A 15,316-nucleotide genomic window follows, 5' to 3' on the forward strand; every position below is an offset into this window, starting at 1 on the left:
CCCTTTGTAATTGTCGGAGATGCATGTAAAATGAGTACGACCTGAACTACACTTAAATATTACTCTTACAAAATAATTGTAATGTAGGGAGCAGTTGTACATATAGCACTCAGACCCAAAATATTAGCATATATAGCACGATACAAAAGAATTTATAGATATAGTAAAATTTAGATCAACTCTTAGAGTTTATCAATAGCAAACTATATCGTGATTGGAATTTATCACGGATAGATTTTTTTATATTTTTATTTTTTAAAAAAAATACTGTTACACACTTAATTATTAACTTTAAAAAATGTTACTGATTGCAATTATTCTGTAATTAAGTTTCCAATGGGCTCAGCCTAGTACTCAAGACTTGGGCCTTGGGCCGCCCTAGTTATAAAACGGACCAATCTACTGAGCCTCTCAAGTCCAATCAATTCCTCCGCCCTAAATACCTCTATGCTTACACGACGTCGTTCTACGTAAGGCTATCAAGCTCGAGCTTCATCGTCGTTCGTCCATGATCTGACCAAGCAGCAAAGCATTTCCCTCCTCTGGTTCAGGACCTTCGGGTTCGACAGCTCCAAAACCCCAACAATGGGTTTTCTGAGAAAAACGTCTCAAAACATAAAACCTAAATGCTTCCATCTATGGCGAACCTCCTCTTTTCTTAGAAGCATTATTGTAAATTCTAGGCTTTGTCCTCATCGTTTCGCTTTGACCCATTCATTTTGTTCTCCTTCTCGCCAAAACGTCAAAGAAGTTGGTATTGATTTAACGCAGTACCCTCCCGAACGAATTAGGAACTTTTCTATAATCGCCCATGTGGATCACGGCAAGTCTACACTGGCTGATCGTCTCTTGGAGCTCACTGGTACTATTAAACGAGGTCATGGTCAGCCTCAATACCTCGATAAGTTGCAGGTTCATTAGTCATGCTTAGCGATTATTATTGGATTATGGCTTCTTTTTACCCTTTCGTATGGTTGCCAACTTTTGTAGATGATATTTCTGTTTGTTTTAGTCTGGTTGCGTTAATTAACAAGAAACCATACGTTTGTGGAAGTGGAACATAAGAGCTTAAACTACTGTTAAGTCTATTGGCAAATTAACTAGCAAAAACTAAGTTTGCCAACGTCCGTCATTTGCTTATGTGTGTGCGATCTTATGGATTTTTTGGGTGGCCGGAATAGTAGGTTGTTTAGGGGATCTAGAGAAATTTGGTCCCTTGTTTGTGTTTATGTTTCTTTGTGGCTTCAATTTCGAAGGCCTTTTGTAACTACTCTATAAACACTATTCCATTTATTTGGAGTCCTACTTGTAGACGAAACTCCCTTTTGTGGGCTTATTTTTTTAGGACGGTGTATTCTTTCATTTTTTTCTCAATGAAAGTTGTGGTTTTCATTAAAAAAATTGTTGTCAGATGCTTATTTCTTCTTAATAGTGCTGAATCGGTTGAGCAATTAGGTATCCATGATATGATTGCTTGAAAGTTTTTTTGTTGAGCTTGTTCTGTTCTCCACGAAGCCTTTGTTTAACTCAGCATGGGGATTTTTTTTTTCTTTTTTCTTTTATTTGGCGGGAAACTTACCTTCTGTAGTTAATGTCATCTTATGCTACATAATTGATTGCCTTATTGGTTTTTTCATTTTTTAACTTGATGAAGCCCAATTATTTAGGTGGAGAGGGAGAGGGGAATTACTGTTAAAGCTCAGACTGCAACAATGTTTCACAAGCATAATCTTGTTGGTAATAACACTAGCGAACAGCCTCCATTTTTGATAAACCTTATTGACACCCCTGGCCATGTTGATTTTAGCTATGAAGTATCGAGATCCTTAGCAGCTTGCCAAGGTGCTCTTCTAGTTGTGGATGCTGCCCAAGGTGTCCAAGCACAAACAGTGGCTAATTTTTATCTTGCTTTTGAATCTAATTTAGCAATTATACCAGTTATTAACAAAATTGACCAGCCAACTGCTGATCCTGATCGTGTTAAAGCTCAACTGAAATCAATGTTTGATCTAGAACCTACACATGCTCTGTTGACATCTGCCAAAACGGGGCAAGGTCTTGAGCACGTTCTTCCTGCCATCATAGAGCGCATACCTCCACCTCCTGGAAAGAGCTCTTCACCTTTGCGAATGCTTTTATTAGATTCGTACTATGATGAATACAAGGGAGTGATATGCCATGTTGCTGTTGTTGATGGTGTGCTGCACAAGGGGGATAAGATTTCTTCTGCAGCCACTGGTCAAGCTTATGAAGTCTTGGATGTTGGGATCATGCATCCCGAACTTACCAGTACGGGAATTCTTCTTACCGGTCAAGTGGGTTATGTCGTGAGTGGAATGCGTTCTACTAAAGAGGCACGAATTGGGGATACACTTCATCAGAGTAAAACTGTCGTAGAACCCCTTCCAGGTAATTCTATATTTTCTTTTTCAAAATGTTTTAGATCTCTTTTCAGTCCCAATAAGAGATATCTGTCAAAAGTAAAGCTTGATTGTTTCTAATACTAATGAATGACAGTTATTTAGATGAACAGATGGGATACATTTTATGAACACAAGATTTCAGTAACATTCTTCTGTTTTTTGCTATGTTGGTGTATGCAATGGCCTGTGTGTTTTGTTTGCTGCCTCTTAGTGACATTTTCCCTCCTTGTAGGTTTTAAGCCTGTAAAGCACATGGTTTTCTCTGGTCTGTATCCAGCAGATGGGTCAGATTTTGATGCACTCAACCATGCAATAGAGAGACTTACGTGTAATGATGCCAGTGTCTCTGTAACTAAGGAGACTAGCACAGCATTAGGGCTTGGTTTTAGGTTTGGCATCCGCTGACTGAATTGATTCCTCTTGCTACCAAAATGGTTATTTATTAATTTAATTTTTCATACATGTGAATCCATAATAATTGAGTCCTATACACAGGTGTGGTTTCTTAGGATTACTTCACATGGATGTTTTTCATCAGCGGCTTGAACAGGTGGCAGTTTTTATTCATTATTAATATATTGCAGATACAATATAGGCCCATTTTTGTCATCAGAAACTGAGAATTCATGTAATTTCTGATGGATGACAGGAGTATGGAGCTCATGTTATTTCTACTGTTCCAACGGTGCCCTATATATTTGAATACTCCGATGGAAGGTTATCTCAGTGGCATATTCCTTTCTCTATGTTCCCCATTCTTTTCCAAGAGCTAAATTAGTACTTTCTTCCCATTTTAAGCAAAGTTCAAGTTCAGAATCCTTCTGCCTTGCCATCAAATCCCAAGAAGCGAGTGACTGCTGGCTGGGAACCTACAGTATTGGCTACAATTATCATTCCTAGTGAGTAAGCTCTCATACTCTTTTCTATTCTTCGCCCCCTTTAATTTTCGTATTAAATCATTCAAAATTATTTCTTGGTTACTGCAGATATGTTGGGGCTGTAATTACACTTTGTTCTGAACGGAGGGGTCAACAATTAGAGTACTCATTCATTGATAGGTAACAAAGAACTGAATGTTATATGTTTTGGTGCAGTAAAATTTATTGTTATTTCTGGTGCTTCCATGTTAACATAATATGCCCATTTGGAAAATCACCAGAAAAAGAAAAACATGCATTTAACACTGCAAGCAAGCACCAGCTGCATAGGCACTTGGATATGTTCAGATATTGAACCAGCTTCAAAACGGTCGAAGTTTTGTGTTTGGCCTCTCAATGTTCATTAATTCATCCTATGATTTTTAAAAACTTGTTAAAGGCTAAACATAAGTTGCATCTGTTAAGGAGCTTTCTCAACATTAAAAAATGTTGCTCCCCCAAACGTCATTCGTATCTTCAATTTTTGCCTTGATCCTGATTAAAAAATTGTCCCAAGTTTAGTACATCTTTAATACCAGCAATCTCATCTATTTATTGAAATGTTAGAGAAATATTCTTTGTTGAATTTATTTTATTCTATTAAGACATAAGTTTTTATTGAGAATAAATGCAACACCCGAAAGGAGCCAAGCTAGCATTAAAAAAAAAAAAAGTAAGAACTATTCTCTGTTGAATTTATTGGTAGTCTGTATTACTATTTCATATATACATCACCTTATAATATAATTCGAAGACGGTTCAAAGTTTTTTACATTATTTGGGAGTAGTCTGGTATTTTTTTTACAACTTCTTGCAATTTTCTGATAGGATACCTCCTAACAAAAGAACTCAAGAACAAAAAGAACAAACAAACATTTCATTGATAAATGAAATAGGGGAATCCCCACCATCTAAAGGTGATTACAAGAAAGCTCTCCAATTAGAAAGGAAAAATGATAAGCTATAATGAGTAAAAGGATATGCATAAATTTACACCAAAGAAATGTATTGAAATTAGGGTTTTGTATTCTAGGGGCATTTTGTCTTTTTCATTATATCCTAGGGTTTCCCTTTTCTCTATTTAAGCTGGTGGTCTGTTGTATTTCTTTGTATAAGTTTTCTAATAAGAATCCCTTTATCCCGTGGTTTTTCTCCCTGATTAGGGTTTTCCACGTAAAATCTTGGTGTGCTTTTTTTCTTTCCCTACTCTGTTTTTCATCATGGTATCAGAGCATAGAGACGAAATCCAATAGGAGAATCCCAAACCAATAACTCAGATATAACCAGTATTATCCAAAAAGCCATTGACAGATATTTTCAATCCCTTCTTCCTCACTTTCAACGTGACGACTAACCAGCCGACCAGTCGCCAGCCGTGACCAGATCCAGCCGCGACCAGATCCAGTCGCCGGCCGCAACCAGCCACGATCAGACCAATCGCGACCAGACCCAGTCGCCAGCTGCAAATAGCCGTGACCAAACCAGCCACGACCAAATCGGCACCACGATAGGCGCTACCCAGTCCCGATCGGCGCTTAGCTCTTTGCGCCTGACGCCGCCCCCGGTCTTCGGCACCCAAATCTTCACCGGCGCTTTGTCTCAGTCGCCGGCGCTGCCCTATTTCTCGAATCCTACCCATTGTGTGTCTCAGCCGTTCAGAAAATCGACGGCAAATCTGTGGGTTTTTCTCAGCCTAATATGAGCAATAGATTGGGGCCGTTTTCGCCGGTCATGGGTGAATTTAGAAGGGGAGATACTTATCTTACCACCAGGACCAAGGGAGTATAATCCAGGATCAAGTTTCTCAGTTGCAGCTGCAGATTAAACAACAGAATGAGCAGATAGCTGCGATTGGGGAAGCCAAATGAAATCAATTCTTGGGACCAGTTCTTGAAATCAATGCAGGAAGAATTTCTTCATGAATCGCTCGACCAACTGGTCCCAAGAATTGATTTCATTTGGCTCCAATGAATGAGCCCACCTCTTCGCCTCATCCCGAAGTGTATATGGGAAGAGGTATAATCTAATTCCTTCTGGAGTCACGCCAGGAATAGAGAATGTGTTGCACATATCAACAAAGCTGGTCAAGTGTGCGTGCGGGTCTTCTCCTTGTAGACCTCCAAATTTCCCCGCATTCTGGATCATTTGTAGCATGACCGGCTTTATCTCAAATCTTGCATTCTCCTCTACCGTGGGTCTTGCAATTCCGGGCGAGAAGTCATACAAATTGGGCGCCGCATAGTTCCTCATTGGGATATTGCGGTCGGCTGCCAGGAAAACTGGATCTTGCGCTGGCCGATTTACCCCTTGATTCCTATTAGGCCTATCATTGTTATTAGCCATGTTCCTTCTTCGCCGTATACGGTTCTGACGTGCTCGTGCGCGAAAAGTATGCTCGATCTCTAGGTCGGCTTCGAATTCTGGTTCAGTCCCAATACTCATAACCGTCAGCCTGCTCTCCGCGTTAAACAGACAGTACAACAGAGAACTGTCCTGCAAAATACCACAAAAATATTCAACACTAAACATTGCCAATCCCCGACAACGGTGCCAAAAACTTGATATACGAAATTTATGTTTATATTATTATATTTTATCGCCAAAAACTTGTAATGGTTTGATAGACGAAATTCATTCATTTAAAGTATAGGCCCGATGGAACAGTTGACAGATACAAAGCCAGATTAGTTGCCAGGGATTTTATTCAGACTTTTGGGGTTGATTATTCCGAGACTTTTTCGCCGGTTGCAAAGCTAAACACAGTTCGGGTCCTCCTTTCTGTTGCAGTTAATAAGGATTGACCCCTTCACGAGCTTGATGTGAAGAATGCCTTTCTTAATGGAGAGTTGGAGGAAGAAGTCTATATGAGTCCTTCCCCAGGATTCGAGAAACAGTTTAATCACTGAGTTTGCAGATTAAGAAAGTTCTTATATGGGCTAAAACAGTCACCAAGGACTTGGTTTGGCAGGTTTACTATGTTTGTAAAGTCGCAAGGATATAAACAGGGTCATTCTGATCATACTCTATTTACTAAAAGGTCAGTATTCGGGAAAATTGCAGTTTTGATTGTTTATGTTGATGACATTGTTATTTCAGGTGATGATACCTCAGAGATTGACCAATTGAAGGCAAAGATGGTTGAGGAATTCGAAATCAAAGACCTTGGAAAACTAAGATACTTCCTTGGAATGGAAGTAGCTCGATCGAAAGAAGGAATTTCAGTTTCCCAACGGAAGTATACTCTAGACTTGCTTAAGGAAACAGGTATGACGGGTTGCAAACCAGTTGATACCCCTATAGAAGCAAATGCAAAGTTAAGTAATATGAGTAAAGGTGTTCCAGTGAGCAAAGAAAGTATGACAAGTTGCAAACCAGTTGATACCCGTATAAAAGCAAATGCAAAGTTAAGTAATATGAATAAAGGTGTTTCAGTGAGCAAAGAAAGATATCAGCGATTTGTTGGGAAATTAATATCTCTCTCATACTAGACCCGATATCTCTTATGCAGTAAGTATGGTAAGTCAGTTCATGCAGTCTTCATACGAAGAACACATGAGGGCAGTAGAGCGCATTTTGAGATATCTGAAAACCTCTCCAGGGAAAGGCTTGATGTTCAGGAAAACTGAAAGGCGATGCATCGAAGCTTACACCGATGCTGATTTGGCAGGATCTGTAGTAGACAGAAAATCAACATCAGGGTATTGTACTTTTGTGTGGGGCAACATTGTTACATGGAGAAGCAAAAAGCAAGGTATTGCCAGAAGTAGTGTTGAGGCAGAATACAGGGCCATGAGTCTGGGAATCTGTGAAGAGATTTGGCTTGAAAAAGTTTTGAAAGACCTTGATCAAGAGCATACCGTTCCAATGAAACTCTATTGTGATAATAAAGCAGCTATAAGCATAGCAAATAACCCTGTTCAACATGACAGAACAAAGCATGTGGAGATTGATCGACATTTTATCAAAGAAAGACTTGATAGTGGCAACATTTGTGTTCCTTATATTCCTTTCAATCAACAGATTGCAAATGTCCTAACAAAGGGACTACCCAGACAGCTATTTGACGCATGTGTGAGCAAGTTGGGTTTTATTGACATCTATGCCCCAACTTGAGGGGGAGTGTTGAAATTAAGATTTTGTACTCTAGGGGAATTTTTGTCTTTTTCATTGTACCCTAGGGTTTTCCTTTTCTCTATTTAAGCTGGTGGTCTGTTGTATTTCTTTGTATCAGTTTTCTAATAAGAATCCCTTTATCCCGTGGTTTTTCTCCCTGATTAGGGTTTTCCGCGTAAAATCTTGGTGTGCTTTTTTTCTTTCCCTACTCTTGTTTTTCATCAAAATGCATTAGATAAAACCTGATGAAAAATAGAGTAGGGAAAGGAAAATAGCACACCAAGAATTTACGTGGAAAACCTTAATTAGGGAGAAAAACCACGGGATAAGGGAATTATTATTAGAAACTGATACAATAGAATACAGTAGACCAACAGCTTAAATAGAAAACAGGGAAACCATATGGTACAATGAAAAAGACAAAATTGCCCATAGAGCGTAAAACCCTAATTTCAACACTCCCCCTCAAGTTGGGGCGTAGATGTCAATAAGTCCCAATTTGCTCACACAAGCGTCAAACAACTGTCTGGAAAGCCCTTTTGTTAGGACATCTGCAATTTGTTGATTGGAGGGAATATAAGTAACACAAATGTTGCCACTATCGAGTCTTTCCTTGATAAAGTGCCGGTCAATCTCCACATGCTTTGTTCTGTTATGTTGAACAGGGTTGTTTGCTATGCTTATGACTGCTTTATTATCACAGTAGAGTTTCATTGGGCTGGTATGCTCATAATCAAGGTCTTTCAAGACTTTTTCATGCTAGATCTCTTTACAGATTCCCTAACTCATGGCCCTGTATTTTGCCTCAGCACTGCTTCTGGCAACACCACCTTGTTTTTTGCTTCTCCATGTAACAAGATTGCCCCACACAAAGGTACAATATCCTGATGTTGATTTTCTGTCTACTACAGATCCTGCCAAATCAGAATCGGTGTAAGCTTCGATACATCATTTTTCAGTTTTCCTGAACATCAAGCCTTTCCTTGGAGAAGTTTTCAGATATCTCAAAATGCGCTCTACTGCCCTCATGTGTTCTTTGTATGGTGATTGCATTAAATGACTTACCATACTTACTGCATAAGAGATGTCGGGTCTAGTATGAGAAAGATATATTAATTTCCCAACAAGTTGCTGATATCTTTCTTTGCTCACTGGAACACGTTTACTCATATTACTTAACTTTGCATTGGCTTCTATAGGTGTATCTACTGGTTTGCACCCTGTCATACCTGTTTCCTTGAGCAGGTCCAGAGTATACTTCCTTTGGGAAACTGAAATTCCTTCTCTTGATCGAGCTACTTCCATTTCGAGAAAGTATCTTAGTTTTCCAAGGTCCTTGATCTCGAATTCCTCAGCCATCTTTGCCTTCAATCAGTCAATCTCTGAGGTATCATCACCTGAAATAACAATGTCATCAACATAAACAATCAAAACTACGATTTTCCCAGATACAGACCTTTTAGTACGTATGATCAGAATGACCCTGTTTATATCCTTGAGACTTTATAAACATGGTAAATCTGCCAAACTAAGCCCTTGGTGACTATTTTAGCCCATATAAGGACTTTCTCAATCTGCAAACTCGGTGATCAAACTGTTTCTCAAATCCTGGGGGAGGACTCATATAGACTTCTTCCTCCAATTCTCCATTGAGAAAAACATTCTTCACATCAAGCTAGTGAAGGGGCCAATCCTTATTAACTGCAATAGAAAGGAGGACCCGAACTGTATTTAGCTTTGCAACTGGCGAAAAGGTCTCTGAATAATCAACCCCAAATGTCTGAGTAAAACTCTGGCAACTAATCTTGCTTTGTATCTATCAATAGTTCCATCAGGCTTATACTTTATTGTGAATACCCATTTACATCCGACTGCTTTATGACCATTTGGAAGATTGACTTGATCCCACGTATGATTTTTCTCGAGGGCTTTCATTTCTTCCATAACTGCTGCTTTCCATTCAGGACTTTCCAATGCGGTGTGTATACTTTTTGGTATCACCACTGTGTCTAGGCTTGTAGTGAGGGCCTTGAACTCAGGAGATAAATTATTATAGGACAAGTAACTTTGCAACGGATATTTAGTACATGATCTCGTACCTTTCCTCAGGGCAATCGGAAGATCAAGGGATTCATCTCTATCTTTATTTTCTTCTGACATACTGCATTCTCCCTCTGGTTCTGTTATTTTCCCACTTTCAACATTTTTTCCAACGGGAATAAGAGAAGCTTCTTTTTCAGGTTCTACCATGTCCTCAAGAGTCACACATTCATCTGTCTCTACACTAGACTTGTTCAGTTGGGAGGATGGGTGTGTTGGTGTTGACACTAACATCAAGGATGGGTTCAGGTTCAGGTAAGGTAGAAAGGCTGGGACCCCAATTGGTTTCTTCACTAGAATGCTCCCCCTGAAAAGAACCATTGGGAAAGAATGGATGATCTTCGAAGGTCACATCCATAGAGACAAAATATTTCCAGGAAGGAGGGTGATAACACTTGTACCCACGCTGATGTAGAGGGTACCTTACAAAAACGCATTTTTGTGCCCGAGGGGTAAACTTGGTACGGTTAGGTTCGTGTGTATGGACGAACACCACACAGCCAAAGACACGAAGGGGTACATCAGAAAGAAGTCTGGAGTTTGGGTAAGACTCTTTGAAATAGTCTAATGGGGTTTGGAATTTTAGGACCCGGGATGGCATGCAGTTTATTAGATGGGCTGCTGTCAGGATAGCATCACCCTACAAATAAGAGGGAAGAGAGGTAGACAACATAAGAGAGCGGGCAACTTCGACTAGGTGACGGTTTTTCCATTCGGCCACTCCATTTTGTTGAGGAGTGTACGCACAGGAACTCTGATGGACAACACCTTTGGAGATAAGGAATTCTCGTAAGGTGTTACTAAGGTATTCTCGACCATTATCACTTCTGAGAATAGCGATTTTAGCGTTGAACTGGGTTTCTATGGAATTGAAAAATTGTTGGAAAACTAACGTGACTTCTGATATATCTGTCAGCAGGAAAACCCAGGTTAGACGAGTATGATCGTCAATAAAAGTTACAAACCAACGCTTCCCAGTTATGGTAGTGACTGGTGAAGGACCCCAGACATCACTATGGAATAGAGTGAACGGTTTAGACGGCTTATAGGGTTGAGAAGAGAAAGAAACACGAGGTTGTTTTGCTTGGACACACACATCACATTTCAATTTAGAGATATTAATATTGCGAAAAAGATGAGGGAACAAATAGTTCATATACTGGAAATTAGGATGGCCAAGACGATAATGCCACAACATATAATCAGTTTCAGAAATGGAAAAATGAGAAGAAAACAAACTAGTCCTATCAAATAGCCTAAAGGAAGCTTCTTCAGTAAGGAAATAGAGTCTCTTGTCATGCCGGGCAGTGCCAATCGTCCTCCCCGAGGTCAGATCCTGAAAAACATCATCAGGTGAGAAACTAACACAACACTTCAGATCTCTTGTTAGCTTACTAATAGATAACAGATTGTAAGACACTTTTAGCACATGCAACACATCTTGGAGTACTAAGCCGGCAAAGGGTGACACTCGTCCTTTGCTAGCAACAGGAGCAAAGGACCTATCTGCAATTCTGATTCTTTCATTTCCAGCACCAAGTTGATAAGATAAAAATTGATCAGAAGAACCAGTGAGGTGATCTGTGTCTCCTGAGTCTAATATCCACGGTTTATTACCCGTTATACTCACAAGACCAAAAGATTGAAAAGTACCTGTATGGGCGATTGCACTTACGCCCACTGTAGTAGTATTCGGAGGTTCTGAGTCTGAGTATCTTTAGTAACAGATTCACCTACGAGAGCTCGACTTGGCTGTCGTTTCTTACCATTAGGTGGTCGGCCGTGGAGTTTCCAGCACTTATCTTTAGTGTGCCAGGGTTTCTTGCAATGTTCACACACTGGGGGTGGCTTACTGTTCTGTTTATCTTGTACCGAGCCTGATGTTTTGAAAGCAGCGGAATCTGTTGGTGTTACAGGAGTACTGTTCATGGCTCTTGACCTATCTTCTTCCAGGCGAACTTCAGAACAGACCTCCATTAGGGATGGTATAGGTCTGGTCCTCAGTATACGACTGCGCACTGTATCAAATTTAGAGTTGAGACCTGCAAGAAAGTCATACACGCGATCTGTTTCCTCAGACTGATAATGTAACACTCCTCCACAAGGACAGTTCCAGATCATCTCACGGCACAAATCCATCTCTTGCCATAACAGAGATAGCTTGTTAAAGTAAGCGGTAACGTCCATCGTTCCCTGTTTGCATTCATGGACCTGCTTACGTAGAGTATACAAACGTGAGGCATTCTGTCTCCTGGAGTAGAGTTTCTAGGCTGCCTCCCAAATATCACGGGCTGTAGCTGCATACAATAAAGGTTTTCCAACCTGAGGTTCCGTACTGCCAATCAAAATTGATCTCAACAAAGAATCCTCTCCTTTCCACATTCGCTCTTGGGGGTCACCGATCCTTGGTTTTGGTATTTCACCTGTCAGATATCCAAATTTATGACGGCCCTCAAGAGCCATTTTAATAGATTGGGACCAAGAGAAGTAATTATCACCATTCAACTTTTCCCCTATAATAATTCCAAAAGAATTGCCTATAGTTCCAGAACATAAATTTGAGGAGTAAGTATGGAACGAAGTTACCGAGTTTTCAGGGTATGGATTTAGATCTGATTGGATCTTGGATTTTGATCCCATGGCTTCCCTAATAGCAGCAAGCTGCTGTTGAAACATCTCGTTCTGTTGTTTAATCTGCAACTGCAACTGCAACTGGGTAATTCGATCTTGGATTATATTTCCTTGGTCCTGGTGGTATGATGAAGACTCGCCCCCTCCAAACTTATCCATAATCGGCGAACACTGCCCCATTCGGTTGCTCATACCTGGCTGGAAAATACCCATACCTCTTTCATCTGTCCTTTGGTGCGGCAAAGACTGGGATGAGGCTCCGATCTGAGAGGAGAAGGCCGGCGGCACTCCCGAAGGACGGAAACTTGATTGATCGGCGTCGGGCATCACAGATCTGGACCAATCGACGTCGAATATAGCAGATCGGAGCTCGGGCATCGTAGATCTGGTCCAGTCGGCCCTGGGTATAACTGATCGGTGCTCCACAGCTTCGGTCGGCAGCGTCTGGGACCCGGTCGGACCGGTTTCGCGCGGTTGGTTGCTGGTCGACCTCCTCTTTGCATGTCTGAACCGGAAGGATCCCTTCGTTTGCGTGCGGCTGATTCGAAAGGGTAGCGTGCGGTTGGTGGTTGGGTCTTTGAGGGAGGCGGCTGGCTCGACGGAAATGGCCGGCGGTGGGTAGGGTGGCGGCGGCTGGTCTTCACGGAAGTAGGGAAGAAGGGTTTGGAAGTATCTATCAATGGCTTTTTGGATAACAGTGGTTATATCTGGGTTATTGGTTTGGGATTCTCCTATTGGATTTTCCTCAATGGTGGCCAGGGTTTCGTCTCCATGCTCTGATACCATGATGAAAAATAGAGTAGGGAAAGGAAAATAGCACACCAAGAATTTACGTGAAAAACCCTAATTAGGGAGAAAAACCACGGGATAAGAGAATTATTATTAGAAACTGATACAATGGAATACAGTAGACCAACAACTTAAATAGAGAACAGGGAACCTTAGGATACAATGAAAAAGACAAAATTGTCCCTAGAGCGCAAAACCCTAATTTCAACCAAACCAAATTCATAAACCATTCCAATGGAGAGAAGGAATCCTTGAAAAGATGGCCGTTAATGGTTTTTGTTGCAACTTATCTAACTTGATGGGAATAAAATTTGTATAAAAGGTTTTTTATTTGTCAAAAATTGCTTAAATTTATTAGACATCTGCATACCGATTACTTTGCATAGTCTCAAGCCTGAAGTTCAACTGCATACACGTAATGTTATGGGTGCCTATTTGAATGCTTGCCACGTGAAATAACTCGCGTGGCAGCGGCTGCTCACCATTGAGTATCCACTTTCTTGTGATTCCTGCTATGATCGTCAACTAAAACTCAAATTATTGGATTGAGGCATAAAATCTCACTTGAAATATAAATAAACTAGATTCTTGTTTCTTTCTTCCTCCGTTGATGTCTTTTCTCATTTTTCTTGTTCTTTTTTCTGAAAGCTTAGAAGTTAGAATCTTCGGGTGCCTCTTGTTATTGCAAATCTGTTAACGTTTATGACTTTTTACTTGTATTTTACTAAGAACTTAATATGTTGTCTTTTGTGTGTGGCTTTTGTAAAGATTAATTCTTTCAAGTTTTGTGCTACAGTCAAAGGGCATTCATGAAGTATCGCTTACCTTTAAGGGAAATTGTTGTTGACTTTTACAATGAATTAAAGAGCATAACATCAGGATATGCATCATTCGATTATGAGGATTCAGAGTAAGTTTAGTGCTCTCTCTATTCATTTCCGTTTATAAACCTTTTCTCTCAAATCTCCTCGTCTTTTTCTGCATGGGCATAATGAAAGATGACTAATTGTTGAAATTTGTCAAATTATTTTCTTTTTCAACATTGATTCATAATCAATGTCTCTAGCTAATATGTTTTCTCAGTTCTGTGAAAACCTGATGTATTATAGGCTCTTCTTAGTTGGCTGCGCTGATATGTTGAGGTTTTCGAGGTTATGTGATATGATTGCGTCATCCATATATCGATGGATTGATGGATGGGTGTGATTACCAGGTATCAACAGGCAGAGTTGGTGAAACTGGATATTCTATTGAATGGACAGCCAGTTGATGCAATGGCGACTATTGTTCATAATTTGAAGGCACAAAGGGTCGGGCGCGAATTGGTGGAAAAACTGAAGAAGTTCATTGACAGGTATATGATTATTTTATTTTATTTTTATCCTATTCTTGTGTTTTGACGTGAGCCGTTTTTATGCTGAACAGGCAAATGTTCGAGATAACAATACAAGCTGCGATTGGATCTAAGATTATTGCTAGAGAAACGTAAGTCTTATTTTATTTACTTACCCAGATTTTTATTACATATTTAAAGCATGAGTGGCCTAAAATCTGGGAATGCTTATTATAATACCTTGGATACATATATAATAATAATAATAAATAGAAACTTGTAGACAAGCTATTTTGATTGTGAGACTGTTACATGATTACTCATTGATTTTCCTTCAACTTTCATTGTCGGACTGAATTATTTATGTTGATTTTAGGATTTCGGCTATGAGGAAAAACGTTCTTGCGAAGTGTTATGGTGGGGATGTTACTCGGAAGAGGAAGCTATTGGAGAAACAAAAGGAAGGGAAAAAACGAATGAAACGTGTTGGATCTGTTGATATTCCTCAGGAAGCATTTAATGAAATTCTGAAGGTCTCATAGGTGGAAAATCCGGATAAATTAATGAACCATACTTATTACTGGTATAATTCTCATCTAACTACATGAACATTTGGAAATACATTCACTTTGTATTCAATGATAATCACGTAGATTAAGATTAAGATATTTCAGTGAACTTGCATTCTGCAGTTTAACCATTTACAACTCCCTTCTCCCTATACTTGTGACAAGAAATTGGTTGGGAAAATAACGAAAAGTGCAAGGAAGAGGAGAGTACAGAATGATCTGTCCTGGCAAATCCCAAGATGCTAAGGTCAGAAGATTGTTGGTACCATAGATTAGTCTCAATTAGAGACCTGTATTGTTGTGTATTGTTGTGCTGTTTATCATTATCTAGTTTTCCTTTCCCTTGTATTGTACTCTTAGGTGATTGGTTCAATATCTGAAATTTTGAGATATCTGGATTATAATATGAGCCATGGATTTTATTGATTAGATGCCAACAAA

At 39.8% G+C, this 15,316-nt stretch overlaps 1 protein-coding gene across 7 annotated transcripts; it reads left to right on the top strand.

Annotated features, from left to right (window-relative positions):
- The first annotated feature begins 412 nt into the window (after positions 1–412).
- LOC120079742 (Small GTP-binding protein) lies at positions 413–15,316 on the top strand. Of its 7 annotated transcripts, none has more exons than XR_016530244.1 (12): positions 413–912; positions 1,668–2,409; positions 2,656–2,812; positions 2,919–2,973; positions 3,073–3,140; positions 3,222–3,326; positions 3,410–3,481; positions 13,770–13,883; positions 14,083–14,327; positions 14,399–14,458; positions 14,683–14,889; positions 14,999–15,316. XR_016530244.1 is itself a non-coding variant. In XM_039034100.2 (12 exons), the coding sequence occupies exons 1-11, from the start codon at positions 586–588 to the stop codon at positions 14,846–14,848; spliced, it is 2,007 nt and encodes a 668-aa protein (XP_038890028.1). In that variant the 5' UTR covers positions 413–585; the 3' UTR covers positions 14,849–14,889; positions 14,981–15,316. The 7 variants fall into 7 exon arrangements, 6 of the variants coding, with proteins under 6 accessions (XP_038890028.1, XP_038890027.1, XP_038890032.1 ...); XM_039034100.2 differs by having other exon boundaries at positions 14,187–14,327; positions 14,981–15,316; XM_039034099.2 differs by having other exon boundaries at positions 14,187–14,327.

The sequence above is a fragment of the Benincasa hispida genome, chromosome 6 (genome assembly GCF_027475165.1).
Source record: "Benincasa hispida cultivar pf3 chromosome 6, pf3_genome.v1.1, whole genome shotgun sequence".
Lineage (NCBI taxonomy): Eukaryota > Viridiplantae > Streptophyta > Magnoliopsida > Cucurbitales > Cucurbitaceae > Benincasa > Benincasa hispida.

Bases quoted from the DNA above. Each gene is read 5' to 3' on its own strand.
- LOC120079742 (XM_039034100.2), top strand. From the start codon at position 586: ATGGGTTTTCTGAGAAAAACGTCTCAAAACATAAAACCTAAATGCTTC. The intron at 2,410-2,655 runs GTAATTCTATAT...CCCTCCTTGTAG, and splicing joins TGTCGTAGAACCCCTTCCAG to GTTTTAAGCCTGTAAAGCAC. The intron at 2,974-3,072 runs GTGGCAGTTTTT...GATGGATGACAG, and splicing joins TTCATCAGCGGCTTGAACAG to GAGTATGGAGCTCATGTTAT.